General features: G+C 33.5%; 2 protein-coding genes across 3 annotated transcripts in view; one reads left to right on the forward strand and one right to left on the reverse strand.

The window, feature by feature from the left end:
- The first annotated feature begins 6726 nt into the window (after nt 1-6726).
- On the forward strand, nt 6727-8289 carry LOC135133061 (N6-adenosine-methyltransferase non-catalytic subunit). Its single transcript, XM_064061312.1, has 3 exons — nt 6727-6896; nt 6942-7540; nt 7589-8289. The coding sequence occupies exons 1-3, from the start codon at nt 6831-6833 to the stop codon at nt 8094-8096; spliced, it is 1173 nt and encodes a 390-aa protein (XP_063917382.1). The 5' UTR covers nt 6727-6830; the 3' UTR covers nt 8097-8289.
- A 56-nt stretch (nt 8290-8345) lies between these two features.
- LOC135133058 (phosphatidylinositol 3,4,5-trisphosphate 3-phosphatase and dual-specificity protein phosphatase PTEN) overlaps nt 8346-16730 on the reverse strand; it is a 62000-nt gene continuing 53615 nt past the window's right edge. The window contains exons 5-6 of one of the 2 annotated variants that reach the window (XM_064061310.1): nt 10362-10509; nt 8346-9167 (exon numbers count right to left, since the gene is read on the reverse strand). In XM_064061310.1, coding sequence (XP_063917380.1) covers nt 9148-9167; nt 10362-10509 — 168 coding nt within the window. In that variant the 3' untranslated portion in view covers nt 8346-9147. Of the gene's footprint in view, nt 9168-9314; nt 9800-10361; nt 10510-16730 lie in introns of those variants that run through there. The other variant, XM_064061309.1, reaches the window with a different exon arrangement.

Below are 16730 nucleotides of genomic sequence, written 5' to 3' on the forward strand. Positions count from 1 at the left end.
TAATTTGATTTCGAAATTCTTTGAACGAATGAGATCGATCTCTAGTCAAACAGGACGGCTTTATTTTAGAGCTATAGCCATGTACAGAGTTGTTATAAATGATTCTAAGGGGGTAGTTGCCGTTTTGCTAAAATTATGCCTCATTAGGACAGTTCTCACTTGTCATAAATGTCATTTGTAAACTGTCATTTAAAGTCATCGTTTTTATTGTTTTAGCGTTTTTCAAGCGTGAATTACAGCTAAGCAAAAATGTCTGGCCAAATATCGTGATTTGATGAATTTAAGAAACATCGTTAGAGGCTCAGATTAGGGATGTAACAGATTTGTCGAACTGGCAGTATCAACAAAGGGAAATCTCCTAAAAGACCTTCAGTATCTGAGGAACTTGTTGATGATTTAAGGCGACTTGAACAGAATCCGGAAACATCATTGACAAGATTTCCTTAGCAGTCACGAGTTCCTGTTGCGACATGAAATTGAACAAGGGGTCGAAAGTATTGACGAAAAGATGTTACAGAACATTTTTAAAATTAAAAAGAGAGTGAATATATGCCCTAAACATTCGCTTTATTTTTTAATAGTATGAAGACCATATAAAATGAGAGGAGGCACGTTTTTATGACATACTTGGTTCTAGAGGACCAAGGAACTTCAGACTCTACAAACTTTCTTTATAACCGATATAATTAATAAAAGAAAACGTACTTAACGACTTTGATCAAATCTAAAAATTTTGTATTGCACAACCGTGGTCACAGACAACCCATGTTCAGGTTATGTTGTAAAACTGGGTAAATTAAGAACAAAGTGAATTAGGTGCTAAATTAAAAATTGTGTTAAGTTACGATCTTCTTTTCGGCCGAAATTGCTCTGTCAACAAATTCTTGGGTAACTAGATCACAAATCCAAAAATCACTCGGTACTGCGCTTCCACAATTTTTTGCAAATCTTTTACCTGTTCAAACATGTCCTCACAGGATTTCATCTGGTGTGGTCTATTGGTGCTATTTAAAATAGCATTTTTTAAACCCGGCGCCTCCACCATTCTTAGCAAATTATTATATGCTTATTTCTTCAATATCTCCTTAAATAGCGGAGAAAATGTAATTTTTATCCTTTAACTAACTGTTCAGATTGTTCAAACCAGCCGTAATTGAATTCACTGTAATATGAAGTCTGGTCTATCTTTACGGAAATTTTCCCAAAATCACGAATCTAGGCTATCAACAATCAACATACGTCATCTGTTCCACTTAAACGAACCTATTTACAACGAGTTTTGTGTAAATGTTGAACGTCGATTGAAAACCACATTTAACAACAAAATATGTTAGGTTAGAAAACATTTTCTTAGTTTAGTGCCAATCTGCTGAACGCAGATTATTGAAATAAAGTCGTGGGTAAGCGAAGAAAAATGTGGTTACCTCGGTGGGAATCGAACCCACGCCTCTCGCTTTCCGGGCAAGCATGCAGACCACTAGACCACGGGGCGACGTATCTTTCTCCCCTTACCAACGTGTTATTGTGTCGCCACAAAGTTAAACTAACTTCATTTTGTGTTGTAAAACACAAAAGTAAATGGAAGTTGTGGTGACCGAATTTAAATCAAAATTTTCGCGCTGAAATTAACAGCGGCGCTGAATTACATTTGAATAATTTGAATTTGAGAAAGAAAAAAAATCATCAAAAAAATCGTGAAACATAGGCAACCAGGTGCACGGTAACGCTTGGATAATTGGACAATTAGTAGCGCTAGGGGGACTTTAGTTAGAGGGTTGGTTGGTTGGTATACAGAAGGCGGCATGTCGAAAGCGTGAGTCATTATCTTTCTGTTCGGTGTAATTGATGCATGGTGAAAGTCGCTGTAAGTAGCTAAGTGTAAATTGGCTGGTTTGGCAGTTAATAAAAGGGAGGAAGCCTTTGTTTAACGAGAATCAAACGGAACCGACGTCGCTCAGTTTTCCCCAACAATTTAACAATCAGGATTATTGAAATAAACCACTTGTTAGAAGATTTCATGAAATTCACTTAGTCAGGAAAACACCTTTGTTGTTTAATTACGAATAGGTTTCTGGATGCATATACGTAAGTGTTACATTATAACACTTCTTAATTCTTCACACAAGATTGCTAATAGTTCATTTACGCAGTTAAACAAAATTCATTATACGGCGAACTGGCGGGGGATTAAAATAATTTCTTCCCTTAGGCGGTTATCATCGTTATTATCATCGTTATCATGATCACATCATTGGGGCATGTCCTCCCCACGTTAAAAATTTATTGCATCATCGAGGCTTGTCCTCACAATGCTACAGATTGATTGCTTTATCGAGACATGTCCTCGCAGCGCTAAAAATATACATCATCGAGGTATTCCCTCACAACAATCAAATTACATCACCGAGACATAATATAATTGGACATAATGTAAACTTTTTGTTTGAATAGTTGATAAAGTGTGGCAAATACTAATCTCATGTAAATTTTGTTAACTTTGCAATTTTTCACCTCATACAATATTTCACCAATCTCACAGTTTTGACCTCAGTAATTTTCCTTTGTTGTATAATTTTCACTGAACGTAAATTTCATGCTCTGCAGTTTTAACCTCACATAATATTTGTATTTGCACAAGTATATTTCACACCAGATCTTTTATTTTATAAATCTTTACTAGTTTCGGACGACATGTTCGTCCTAGAGACGTGTAACGTGCTGTTTGGGTAGGCTTTGCGATAGATAGAATCACCGTCGAAGGGGGAGAACAGCCCCGACCGGTAGCCCCAAACTCCGCTTGTGCTAGAACGCCCCAGGGGTAATTTTGTTGTGCTCCTGTTAACTGCCGTAACTCTAAATCTGCCGCTACACGCCCGTAATAACTTGTGTATTTGTATCCAGTTACTTTAATTCAGATTTTGCTTTGTTTTACTAAATTTGTGATATTCAAATATTTGCATTGATTCAGAACGAAGTGATATTTCCATCGCAACACAAAATTCGTTTAGCTAATAAATCGTCTGAATTATCACAAATATTCATCCTACTCATGATATTACTATTGATAATTTTTGTGGTTGTTTTCGATACACTGTATGATATTAACAGTGAGAAAAAAATAAACAATGAAAATAATCGAAAATTCGAAAAATCGAAATATCGAATAACAAAAAATCGAGAAATCGAAATTCCCAAATTTAAAAAATCGGGTAATTGAAAAATCGAAACATCGAAAAACTGGAAAATCGAAAAATCGAGAAATCGAAAAATTAAAAGATCAAGAAATCGTGGAGTCGAAAAGTCGAACAATTGAGAAACCGAAATAGGTCAAAATCGAAAAATCGAAAAGTTAAAAATTGAACAATTTATAAATTGAGAAATTGACAATCAAAATATCGAAAAATCCAAATCTCGTTAAATCGAGAAATCAAAAAACTTACAAATTCGAAAAATTGAAAAATTGAGAGATTGAAAGATCCAAAGAACGAGAAATCGAAAAGTGATGAAGTCGAAAAATCGAAAAATAGAGCAATCGACAAACAAAAGGTTAAAAGTTGAAAATTTGGAAAAGCGGGAAAATCAAAACATGAAAAAATGGAAAACTGGAAAAACTGAGAAACCGAAATAGGCCAAAATAAAAAATTGAAGAAATGATAAATCGAAAGCCTAAACAATCAAATCTCGATAAATCGGGAATAAAAAATTAACAAATCGAAAAATTGAAAAACAGAACCTCTAAAACCAGGAAGCCGAAAAATAGAAAGATTAAGAAATATTGAAACATTAAAATATCAAAAGATTGAAAAATCTAAAATTTAAAAGTCCAAAAATTGAAAAATCGAAAAAGTAAAAAGGTAGACACATCGAAAAACCCAGAAGTCAAAAATAGAAAAGCCGAAGAATTAAAATATTAAAACTGATGTATCTAAAAACTGAAAAATCGAAAAATCAAAAAAGTGAAGTCGAAAAATAGAAACCTTAAAGAATCGAAAAACTGAAAAATCAAAAACCTGAAAAATCAAAAAATTAAAGAATTGAAGAACAGGAAAATCGAAACACTCGAAGTTCAAGAAATGGGAAAATCAAAACATCGATTAATTGAAAAATCGAAAAATTGAGAGTTTATAAAAGTCAAATTTGAAAAATTAAAAAATCGAAAATTTGACAAAATGACAATTGAAAAACATAAAATCTAAAACCGGGGAGTCGAAAAATCAGAAGATTAAGAAATCGAAACATTTGAAAAATTGGAAAACTTGAAAAGTTCAAATATCCAAGAACTGAACTGAAAAATCGAGAAATCGAAAAATCTAAAATTTTAAAAATTAAAAAATCTAAAATTTAAAAATCGAAAAATTGAAAAATCGACACATCGAAAAATCCAGAAGTCAAAAATCGAAAAGTCGAAGAATCGAAATATTGAAAAATCCCAAAACTGAAAAATGAAAGAAAAACTAAAAATGGGAAACTAAATCGGGAAATCAAAACATTGAAAAATCGACAAATTTAAAACGACAATTGAAAACAGAAAATCTAAAACCGGCAAGTCGAAAAATCGAAAGATTCGGCAATCGAAAAAGTAAAAAAATCGACACATCGAAAACTCCAGAAGCCAAAAATCGAAAAGTCGAAGAATCAAAATATTGAAAAATCCCAAAACTGAAATATCGAAAAACTGAAAAATGGCAAACCTGAAAAATCCGAAAACTGAAATATCCAAAAACTGAGAACCTAAAAAGTCGAAAAATTGAGCAACAGAAAAATCCAAAAAGTGAAGTCGAAAAATTGAAACTTTAAAAAAATTAAAAAATAAAAAATCAAAAACCTGAAAAATCGAAAGAAAGATTAACCAATTGAAGAACAGGAATACCGAAACCCTCGAAAGTCAAGAAATGGGAAAATCAAAACATCGATTAATTGAAAAATCGAAAAATTGACAATTTATAAATGACAAATTTGAAAAATTGAAAAATCGAAAATTTGAAAAAACGACAATTGGAAAACAGAAAATCTAAAACCGCGAAGTCGAAAAATCGATTGATTAAGAAATCAAAACATTTGAAAAATTCAAAAACTTGAAAAACTGAAATATCGAAGAGCTGAAATGAAAAATCGAGAAATCGAAAATTCTAAAATTTTAAATATGTATTTAAAAATTATGATACCAAATAATTGAGAAATCTAAAATTTAAAAATCGAAAAAGTAAAAAGTCGACACATCGAAAAATCCAGAAGTCAAAAATGGAAAAGTCGAAGAACAGAAATATTGAAAAATCCCAAAACTGAAATATCCAAAAACTAAAAAATGAAAGAAAAACTGACGAATCGAAAAACTGAAAAATCCCAAAACTGAAATATCCAAAAACTGAGAATCTAAAGAATCGAAAAATTGAGAAATCGAAAAATAAAAAAAGTGACGTCGAAATATCGAAACCTTAAAAAAATCGAAAAATTGAAAAATCAAAAACCTACAAAATCGTAAGATCGAAAAATTGAATAATAAGTAAACTGAAAAGTCCCAAAAATTGAAATCTCCAAATACTGAGAAATTATAAAGTTGAAAAATTGAGACATCGAAAAATCAAAAAAGGGAAGTTGAAAAATCGAAACCTGAAAAATTAGAAAAATTGATAGACCACAAAACCTAAAAAATCAATTAATTAAAAAATCTACAAATAAAGAGTTTATAAAAGTCAAAAATTGAAAAATCGAAATATTTAAAAATCGTAAAATTGAAGAGAAAAACTGAAAACCAAGAAATTGAAAAATTGAGAAATTGTAAAATCCAAAAATTGAAAAATAAATAGTAAACTGAAAAGTCCCCAAACTAAAATTTCGAAAAACTGAGAATTCGAAAGTTGAAACAGCAGAAATTATGCTCGAAACCGGTTAGAATGTGTATCAGATCGCGGATCATGACTTATAAATCAAATCGTTTCCGAACGCTTAGAGTCGACATTGGCCTGACTGCGCTCTGGTCTGTAGATCAAACGAGTTCTCAGGCGACGAACTGTAATTCGTGTGACCTGAATTAAAGTGAAGGAAACAGTAAGCAGCTTGTAATATTCTGGTAAATCTAGTGCCAATTTGTCTAAAGTAAAACGCGTCGTTAAAAATATTATGACATTTTTTCTAGTTAATTTTATTCATAGTTAGAAACAAACACTGTTGCCAGCATAAGTCGAGAAGTCCTCAACCGTCATTTAATTTAAACTATGACGCTTCTCTATGTCCTCTGTACATATAATGTCGCTGGAACTCTAAAATAACTCATCTATCACATATAATATTGTGGGTTTTATGCAGTGTTAACCTAACAAAAAAGAAAATTCACTGCACACCATTTAATAAAATTCTTTTACTCATATGATTGTTTATCAGAACATTTAAACTGACATCGCATACGCACGAAATTAGAAATCTGATTTCCGCATAACTGATTTCCAAATTTCGAAATACTGTATATTGAGTTGCATAACTCTAGGCGACAGTGACCCGGTCTAACAAAAATAAAATAAAAAATAATATATATAAAAATAAAATATATATTTTAATAAAGCAACTAACCTTGCTAGCTTTCACTCTCAACTTTTCGTTTAACGTTTGTGTTTCGACAAGGTATCCTCAGTGAAAGTTAAATCCGAATCCTAGAGTCTTAATCAAATTCATGACCTAAAATAAACCCAACATTTCAAATTTCCCGCTACGACCCGAACCTAGCACGCATGCTCACTAACCCTGTCACCTGTCAAATTGTTGCTCCTCGTAACTTTGTTGTCGTTCAAACCAAACAACATGAACAAAACCAGCTGACCACCCCAGCAACCACCATGGGCGAAGTCTTAAAGCACCTCCGCGAAAAATCGCGAAAACGCAAGCAGCTCCTCGCCCAAACAGTAAGTTAAAAACTTATAGGTTACGTTCCTCACACCTCCTTTCAGTTGGGAGTCTCCGGCGCCGAAGAGCTCCGCCAGGTCCTCGGCACCGCCTCCGAAGCGCCAAAACGGCGAACCGACCAGCCCAACAGCGAGAACGACAAATACGACTACAAGAAAGACACCCCCAACGAACTGGTGTACCGGGACTCGTCCACGTTCTTGAAAGGAACGCAGTCCTCGAACCCCCACAACGACTACTGCCAGCACTTCGTGGACACCGGCCAGAGACCCCAGAACTTCATCCGCGACGTGGGGCTAGCCGACCGGTTCGAGGAGTACCCAAAATTGCGCGAACTAATCAAACTCAAGGACGAACTCATCGCGCAGACTGCCAATCCTCCCATGTACCTCAAGTGCGACCTGTCGTCGTACGACCTAAAGAATATAAATTGCAAGTTTGACGTGATTTTGATCGAGCCGCCGCTGGAGGAGTACCAGAGGACCATGGGGGCCACGAACATGCAGTTTTGGTCGTGGGACCAAATTATGAATTTGGACGTGGGCGAGGTGGCGGCGCAGCGGAGCTTCGTGTTTTTGTGGTGTGGCAGCTCGGACGGGTTGGACATGGGGCGCGTGTGTCTCAGAAAATGGGGCTTTCGAAGGTGATATTGACGCTCCATTAACGCAGATTTTATTGATTATAATTTCAGGTGTGAGGATATTTGTTGGATCAGAACGAATATTAAGAATCCTGGACATTCGAAGAATTTGGACCCTAAAGCAGTGTTTCAAAGGACTAAAGAGCATTGTCTCATGGGGATAAAGGGCACAGTGCGACGGAGTACCGACGGTGATTTTATTCATGCAAACGTGGACATTGACTTGATCATTTCTGAAGAAAACGAGTACGGGAGTTTGGAGAAGCCAGTGGAGATTTTTCACATTATTGAACATTTTTGTTTGGGGCGGCGCCGGTTGCACATTTTTGGACGAGATAGTACGATCAGACCTGGTTGGTTGACGATCGGGCCTGAGTTGACGAATTCGAATTTTAATCCTGATTTGTATAGTAGTTATTTTGTTAATAACAATATAACTACGGGGTGTACGGAGCGGATTGAGGCGCTGCGGCCGAAGAGTCCCCCGCCTAAGGGTAAGGGGAGCTCCGGGGGCAGAGGTCGGGGTAACTTCCAGCGTGGACGCGGTAGAGGGCGGTAGTTGTTAAAGTAGGATTCAGGGTTTTTAATAAGCGGATACACTTTTTTTTAAAGCTTTTATTGATTTTAACATATGACACTACCAAAGTTGTCCATTCAGCAGTGCTTTCAGATCTAACTTAAAAAATATAATGTTAATCTGGATCACATCACAATAAGCAAATATCAATATAAAAACTATAATAACCATATAATTATGTATTTTATATATAAAAATAGTGGTTTATTTTATTTCGTTCAATTTGCTTAAATAATGAAGCAGTCACGTTTGTTTTCTTTCTTTGAACCTTACAATAGAATTTCACATGAACTGGTTGGTACCACGTTAAGTAGTTTAAAATAATTTTGAAAATTATAACACTGGGTTGAGATTTCAGTAAAAACAACAATTAAAATCAGTTAAAACATTAACAAAAGTACGTAAGTACACTCCTGTTTCTATTGTCGAAACAAAAAAAAAGTTCCTAGTTTAACTTATAAAAAGGTACTTCCTAAAATGTAAAAAATACATTGGAAAAAACAACTATACACTAAATTCAATTCGAGCATACAAATTGGTCTTAACAAAATAATTTAACAGCCTTTTCTAGGGAAGAGAGAAACTTTGTAATTTACAATAAAATTAGGGAAAGTTAGAACTGAAGTCTCAGCAAGAAAATCGTATACTTTTGAATCGAATTTAATTTTTCGTAGTTATATTTTCATTAACTCAGTCTTCACGTTGTACTGGCAATTCGGTTCGCTAGTGGTTAGTGTCGTTCATTTCTAAATTTCCCTAAACGTTAGGGAGGTGTAGGGTTAGGGGAAAAATGGCAAATCTTATCGTAACCGGTAACCAAAGTACTAACATTGGCAAGATAAAATGAAATGAGATCAAAAAAAGCATTTGTACTCTCATAATAACAAAAAAAGGTGTTTTGACTGATTTTAAACTCTTTCGATTAAAAGCAAGCGGATGAATGGATGATTAAAAAAATAAAAAAATGACACAATCCCTTTGTTACATGCAATATTTACAGTTTTGTTCGATGCATGCCCTTCGAGCCTCCCATTCACAGGTACGTGGACTCCCCTAGAAATAAATTTAAGTAAGACTGATTTCCCAACACTGTACACACAACACAAATAAACACAAAGCACAAGCACAAATTACAGAAATAATTACCTGGAATCCGTTCTTGGGCGGAGGCTAACGAAAAATTGAACAACCAACAGGGAATTTTTCGAATTTTTTAATAGTCTCGTTAACGGAAAATACAATCTTACAACTTGAGCTTACACAATACAGTTTATTAAATTTAAATCACTAAGCAAACGAGATGTGATTGTCCTACGATAATTTTGAGGTAGACGCGCTGTTCCCTAACCTTGACACCAATATTAATATTAAAAAACGGCATTCAATTTAATAAACTGTACCCCGCGACGGGCAGTACGGCAGCTAAACGAACATTCTTTGTACTCGGTATATTATTATTTTGTATGAATAGAGGTGGCCCCAGATGTGAGCCTTGAGGGACGCCCGGGAAAACGAAATCTAGAAATACTGGTACATTATGCACGGTTATACATGGATCTTAGTTTACGCAGTCAACAATTCCGGTTGTTGGTCGCCGCTTGCTGTTGTTAGTTGCGAAGCTAACTCGCATTCTGATAAGATTCGGTAGCCGACACCTCGAGGATCCATCGTCTCACCATCCAGGACTGCATGAGATTAACCCCAAACATAGATTAGTAAGACATGCAGATGATGAATAAAATAAAAGTTAATACAACGGACAACACGAAATGGGGATGAAATGGATTGCGGAAGCGTTGTACTTCGACTGACATAACATACATAACAATATGTCGATGAAAAATTTCTCTAACAATAAGTCTTTTCGGAAACCAAACAGATCTAGGCGTCTATAAAATAATATGTACAGGTTGCAGGCTGGTCCGAAACGCGTTCACGCTAATCACGACCACCCTGCCTTGCTAAGTAAATTCGGTTAAACGGTTCTATTACAAAGCCAATTTTTCGCAGCTTATTCATATAACACATTTTTTACTTTTTGAAAACTATACAACAGTTAATTTCCTAATGAAATAAATACTTTTTTTTAATTAGTAATATAGACATTTTTTTCTCAACAGCAATATGAATGACACTTAGAATAATAAGTAACATCACTGGGTTTTGTTTATTTATTTGTTTTTTTCATTTTTATTTTATTCTAATTTTGAGTTTGGACGGGTTGCCGGACAAGACTCGTGTACTCACCGCTTTCCCAGCCTTCTTCGGCTGAATCAGCTTCTGACCATTCAGCTTCGGAACTTTCGCTTGGAGTGTCTTGCGACAGACGAGGAATTTCCTGCGCGTAACTCGGCCAATTCAACTGGCTTTTAATTTTTTCAATCAATAATGTAAGCTGCAACGAAAACGATAGTGTTTAAAAAAAAACAACCACAAAAAATATTTGGTACAATACAAAATCACTTGGAACAGAAATTTAAGCACTGCTGCAATACCTAAACGTCATTTAACAAACAGGAAGCATATTTTTCGAATTTTTAAGGAAATTAAGAAATACAAATATAAGAAATATAGGAATACCTACACAGTTATAACAATACATAAATGGAAATATAAATTTTAGATATTCCAAAACAAACTAAAAAATTAGGTGCGACCTAGGCACATACGGTTTTACTACTACTAGCCCCACCCACCCGCCCTTTATTTTCTTAGAGGGTGTTATTTGTCCAAATTGGTCTTATCTTGGTAAGTACTAGCCCCACCCACCCACCCTTATTTTCTTAGAGGGTCTGGTCATTTGCCAAAAGCAGTTTTATCTTAGCAAGTACTACTCACTCGCGCTGTTTTCATTCGAACGATTTTAGTTCTGTTTAGTATAAGATCGACCTCTCATTCCGACCAGATAAAATAAATCACTAAAACACAAGGCGGGGTGGGTGGGCGGGCTAAGTATATTCTTCTCTCGAATGGGAGTGGAAATTAATAGAACATAGGATGTGAAAAATGTAAAAAAGCGCTAATCGTAACTGTTTTACATAAAAAAATAAAAAAGTAATTTCTTGTATAGAAAATGTATTTCTTATTTCAGAAAAAAAACGGACGGGTGGGTGGGCGGGGCTAAGTTTAATTTTTCCATACCAAGTCTTTTATAAGCAAGCAATAGACCCGTCCACTCACCACCTCTTCGTTCTCCGCCCACCCACCCCCTCTTCGTTCTAGTGACTACTCTTAATACTGTCAACTAGTTATTTGCACAAAGTATCTAGAAAATATTAAGGCGGTGTTCAATAAACATACCAGAGGTGAGAATTATATTTACAAAGCAATATTGCCGATGCTCCTCCCACTCGCACAAGCTCCACCTTAATAAATTAAGTATAAACGTTGACGACAAAGTTGAAAAAATAAAACTTACTAAAAAATATATTTTATTAAGAGAAAAATTGCAATCTTAGATTCTATTTATCTCAGAACCAATAAAATTGACTGATTGAAACGGAGTAGGGTGAATAGGCGGGGCCACTTTATACTTTGTTTTAAATCCTAGATTCTACCATTTGTCAAAACATAATTCAATTCCCATTTTACAATAAATAAAATAAGTCAGTGAAATGGAAAAAGGAGGTAGGCGGGGCTAGATTTAGCTTTTTTCTAGTCTTATAAGTTTCACTTTTTCTTAACGAGTATTTTTATTTTAACAATATGAAACCTTCTCGGATTCTAAATCTATCGCACTAATCTGCCAAAATAATAATAGAATTCAAAATAAAAATATAATTCAAATAAGGTCCCAACTCTATTTTTTAAAAATGTAAAACCTTCTCGGGGGTCCCAAAATGTAATTATTAATTAATATATTGAGTTTGTTTTCAACAATACGATACTTAAAACATAAGTCTAACCTCGAATTCAACAGTTAATATTTTAAGTGTTTTATTGTTGAAAGATTATGTACATCACGAAAAGAAAATCAAAGGATTAACCCCACCCACCCACCCCATCTCAATTGTGGTTATTTTTTTATTCGTGGTAACACGGGGGGGTGAAGCTTAATTGAAAACTTTTGTATTGAATTTGACACAAGGTAAAAGTGAGGTTGTACGGGATTTATGTGAGCATGACTGTACATACATATTGAATCAAACTTTTGACTATTTAAAGAACAAAATCTTAAAGAAAATATCCATAGCATTCATTGTTATCTAATTTAAATTTTATAATAAAATTAATACCAGTAAAATTTTACTGGTGTACAAATACTTTTTAATGGTAGTGTACAAAGTTTTCGCAAATGATTCGTACATCAAAGTTGGCACAATTTGTTCCGCCTCTTACGAAGTGTATAGATAACTATGCCGTCAATTTAATTGCGACGAAATTTCAAATGTCATACTTCATAATTATTCTGACAGATGACATATTAATCATGTTAATTAAAACTTTTTTATGTCTACCATTACAAGTGGCAAATCTGGAGCATTTATAAATTTCACAGGTCACTAGATGCACGAAATAATATTATTTACAAATTTTAAATAGGGTTTATTTAGAAAAATTTTGAGATAACGTCATCGAATTTTTGGAAGTGATAAACAGATAAATTTTGATCTGCAATATACCAAAATATTCGTAAAGCATTTGTGAGGTTTCAGAACAGACAGCTTTCCATTTTCTAAGACGGTTTTCCAAATTTTCCTTTTTTATTGTTACCATTTTGCACTTTTTTTTTAATTATGATTTTTCAAAAATATACATCTCGCAGGTAAAAAATAGTGGCAGATTAATAACACACAGGTATAGAAGCCTATTATTTTATACAATTTGAGTAGGATTATACTTTGCAAAATTTTAAACGACGTCACCAATAATTATTCCGACATTTGACGTATTAATCATGTTAACTAAGTCTACCATTACTAAGAAGTGGCAAATCTGGAGCACTTATAAATTTCACAGGTCGCTGGATGTACCAAACAACATTATTTTACAAATTTTAAATATGATATATTTAGCAAAATTTTGAGATAACGTCATCAAATTTTTGGAAGTGATAAACAGATAAATTTTGATCTGCAATATACCAAGATATTCGTAAAGCATTTGTAAGGTTTCAGAACAGTCAGTTTTTCAAATTTTCCTTTTTTATTGTTACCATTTTACACTTTTTTTTTAAATTATGATTTTTCAAAAATCTACATCTCGCAGGTAAAAAATAGTGGCAGATTAATAACACACAGGTATAGAAGCCTATTATTTTATACAATTTGAGTAGGATTTTACTTTGCAAAATTTTTAAATGATGTCATCAATAATTATTCTGGCAGATGACGTATTAATCATGTTAATTAAGTCTACCATTACTAAGAAGTGGCAAATCTGGAGCATTTATAAATTTCATAGGTCGCTGGATGTATCAAACAACATTATTTTATAAATTTTAAATATGATATATTTAGCAAAATTTTGAGATAACGTCATCGCTTTTGGAGGGGATGAACAGATATAAATTTTGTTCTGCGATATATGTTTATGTGCTATGTTTACGATATTCGTAAAATATTTGCAAGATTTCAGAACAATCGTTTTGGATTTTCTAAAATGAGTTTTTCAAATTTTTATTTTTTATTTTTATGATTTAATATAAGAGTAGATTTTTTTGATTTTTTATATTTTTTTTTTACAAAAATTTACATGTCACAGGTGAAAAGTAATGGCAAATAAATAAAACACAGCTATAGAAGCGTATTATTTTATAAAATTTTGAGATGACGTCATCAAATTATTGGTGGGGATGAACAAATAACTTTTGGTTAGCGTTTAATCATCTAGGTGATAATCTTAAAGCGTAGCCAAAATTCCACAGAAATCTATCCAGTAGTTTTGCGATTAAAAAATAACCGAAAGATGACAGACAAACGCAAATGGGGGACCAAAATTTTCGCATTGTACAAGCCATGAAAGTAAAGCGGACGAAATGTCCAGGGCTATGAAAGACAGTTGAAATGAGGTTCGGGAAGTTACAAGGTGTTTAATAAAAATTTCAACTTGATGACATATATTTAGATTTCTTAAGATTTTTTATCTGTGGGACACTAGTTTGCACAACACCCCTTGAAAATGTTAGCGAATTATGAATCGTATTATCACAATGGAGATAGAAACATGTAGTTAACGGCAGTCATTTTCAACAATTACTATAAGTTTATTTTATTTCAATTTGTTGCATTTGTAAAAAGTTTTAATTTTTTTATTAAACACCCTGTAACTTTAAAATTATACATTTCTGAACATATTTTAATATGCAGTTTTCGTTTTATTTTTATGTCAGAAAGACGCCCCTTAAATTTTTTACATATACCGGGAGTCCTAAAAAAATAATAAAAAAATTCCTTACAATGTAGATAACGAAAAAAACCTAATTTTATAAAAACAACATTGGCAACACTGGCCGCACCTAATGCGTGAATACCTCCGGCTTACTTCATCAGTTCTTGCCAAGATAAAACTGATTTTGGCAAATGAGATACCCTCTAAGAAAAGAGAGGGTGGGTGGGCGGGGCTAGTACCTGCTAAAATAAGAGTGATTTTTTCCAAATTTTGGTTGTATGTAGTGTTACATAAAAATGCGATGTGTAAAAATCACACATATAATCTTTAGGAATTTTGAAAAATATAAAAAAAAATCAAAAAAATATCCCTGATTTAATACGAATAATGATGAAAAAAATGGAAAACCGTAAACCCTGGTGTCTATCATTAAAAAAATGTACGATAAAATGAATCTAATAAAAACTCAAGAGATGTACCGCACTCAATCAATGTCTGATCAGTATCATCGCTTGTTAGGAATAATTTAGATAAGGTCGTGCTACTCTAATGAAAATATTCAAACAGTGAGGCTCCTATTAATACCTGAACTACGCAAGCGGATTTATTCCACGCTCATTTCAAATGTTTGATTTTTCTCAAGCAGTGGCGGCTCGTGACTATTTTGGTTGGGTCGGCCAGCAGTGAGTAACCCAAAGTTTTAAGACATAGAATACAAGAACCAGGGACCTCAAGTTAGTCATTATCTATAATTTGCTACCTGTATGGTGTTAATTCATATAGTCCTAACAACTTGGTAAAACAAAATAAAAAATATTCTTCAAATAGGTATAAAGTAAAGCATATACTTATACAATACAGGGTGTTATTGAAAGGTACGTACAACAAAATTGACAGTTCTTCGCGAGGTCTAAGAAGTCTGAAAAACTTATTTTGTGTTATCAAAATTATAAGAAGAAAATTAACCCTTATCCAACCTTTTTAGACGCTACTGAAAGATAAATAGGTAAAATTAATTAATTTTAATAAATCCTAGCAACTATAACAATAAAAGTTTTGTCAAGACTAAATGTTGCTATAGAAACGAGAGATGATGTTTTTATCAGAGGCGTACAACGAATTTGGACATAAATTTTAATAATTTTTATCTCTGAAAGGAGAACACTTTTACCTGAACTTTTTTTAACTTTTAGCACCCATACTTCGAGACCAATTGCCGAATTTATTTTGTACGTACCTTTTAATAACACGCTGTATAAGCCATCTATAATAATAAAATAACGACAATAAACTCAAATAAAAATGAAAATAACATTCAAGTTATAAAGTAACACATTCTAACAAAAAATATAACATGAAACGTCAACAACTATTTATTAGTAAAAAACAAAATCAAAAAAGTAAATTAGAAATTTTTATAAACCAATTCAATGCGTCTTTGTTTTGTATTGGCAAAGTGGTCAATTACTTGATTATAGAACTTTTGATCTTCCGTTAAGTTTGTAAGCACTTCTTTTTCTATTGCTAAAACGAATAATTTGGATAATCGATTTTGACTAATGGAGTTTCTAGTAAAATTTGTAATTCGCTTTAAAGCTGAAAAACTGCTGATGTGGATGGTAGGTATATGATTAAAATTAAAGACAGAAATAATTTCGGAGGCTTCTACATTTTCGTAAGTAGCATCATCAGGAGCAGGGTTGAGAAATTAGGAAGATGGCAAAAGAGCACGGTAACTCAATATGTCAATCATACCAGACGACCAGAGGCAAAACTCTTTTTCTGAAGTTTTTTTGAATTTATTGTCAACATCATATTCAAAAATTAAACAATATCAACAAAATAGTTTGTTTTTTGACTTGCTCCCCGTCAGCCATTTATAATTTTCATACCATGCTGTATTAATTATTAATTATTAACATGCTATTGCACCGGAGCTGACGTTATTATTGCTCCGTGCTTCGATTAAATGTTGCATGCGCGGCTCCGAACGGGTCATTTCTTTTATATCCCAGGAATTGATCATCGTATGTTAAAAGTCGAAAGTCATTATTTAATAGATGTGTAACAGCATCAAAATTTAAATCAGTTACTAATTCTCTTACTAACTGTTGTCATTGTTACTGAAATTAGAAACAAACCTAAACCAATTTCATCCACGTGAAGACTGCAGAAATTCACAATATACAGACAGCGGCCGGCCGGTGCTGGTAGTGGGGAACCGCATGGAAAAGTGCACGGCAGAAGTGGAGTGATGAAACGGAATATTGTACGGTTTCGTCGCTA

Source organism: Zophobas morio, unplaced genomic scaffold (assembly GCF_036711695.1).
Source record: "Zophobas morio isolate AGI-343-1 ecotype UQ-CSIRO unplaced genomic scaffold, CSIRO_AGI_Zmor_V1 ptg000021l, whole genome shotgun sequence".
Lineage (NCBI taxonomy): Eukaryota > Metazoa > Arthropoda > Insecta > Coleoptera > Tenebrionidae > Zophobas > Zophobas morio.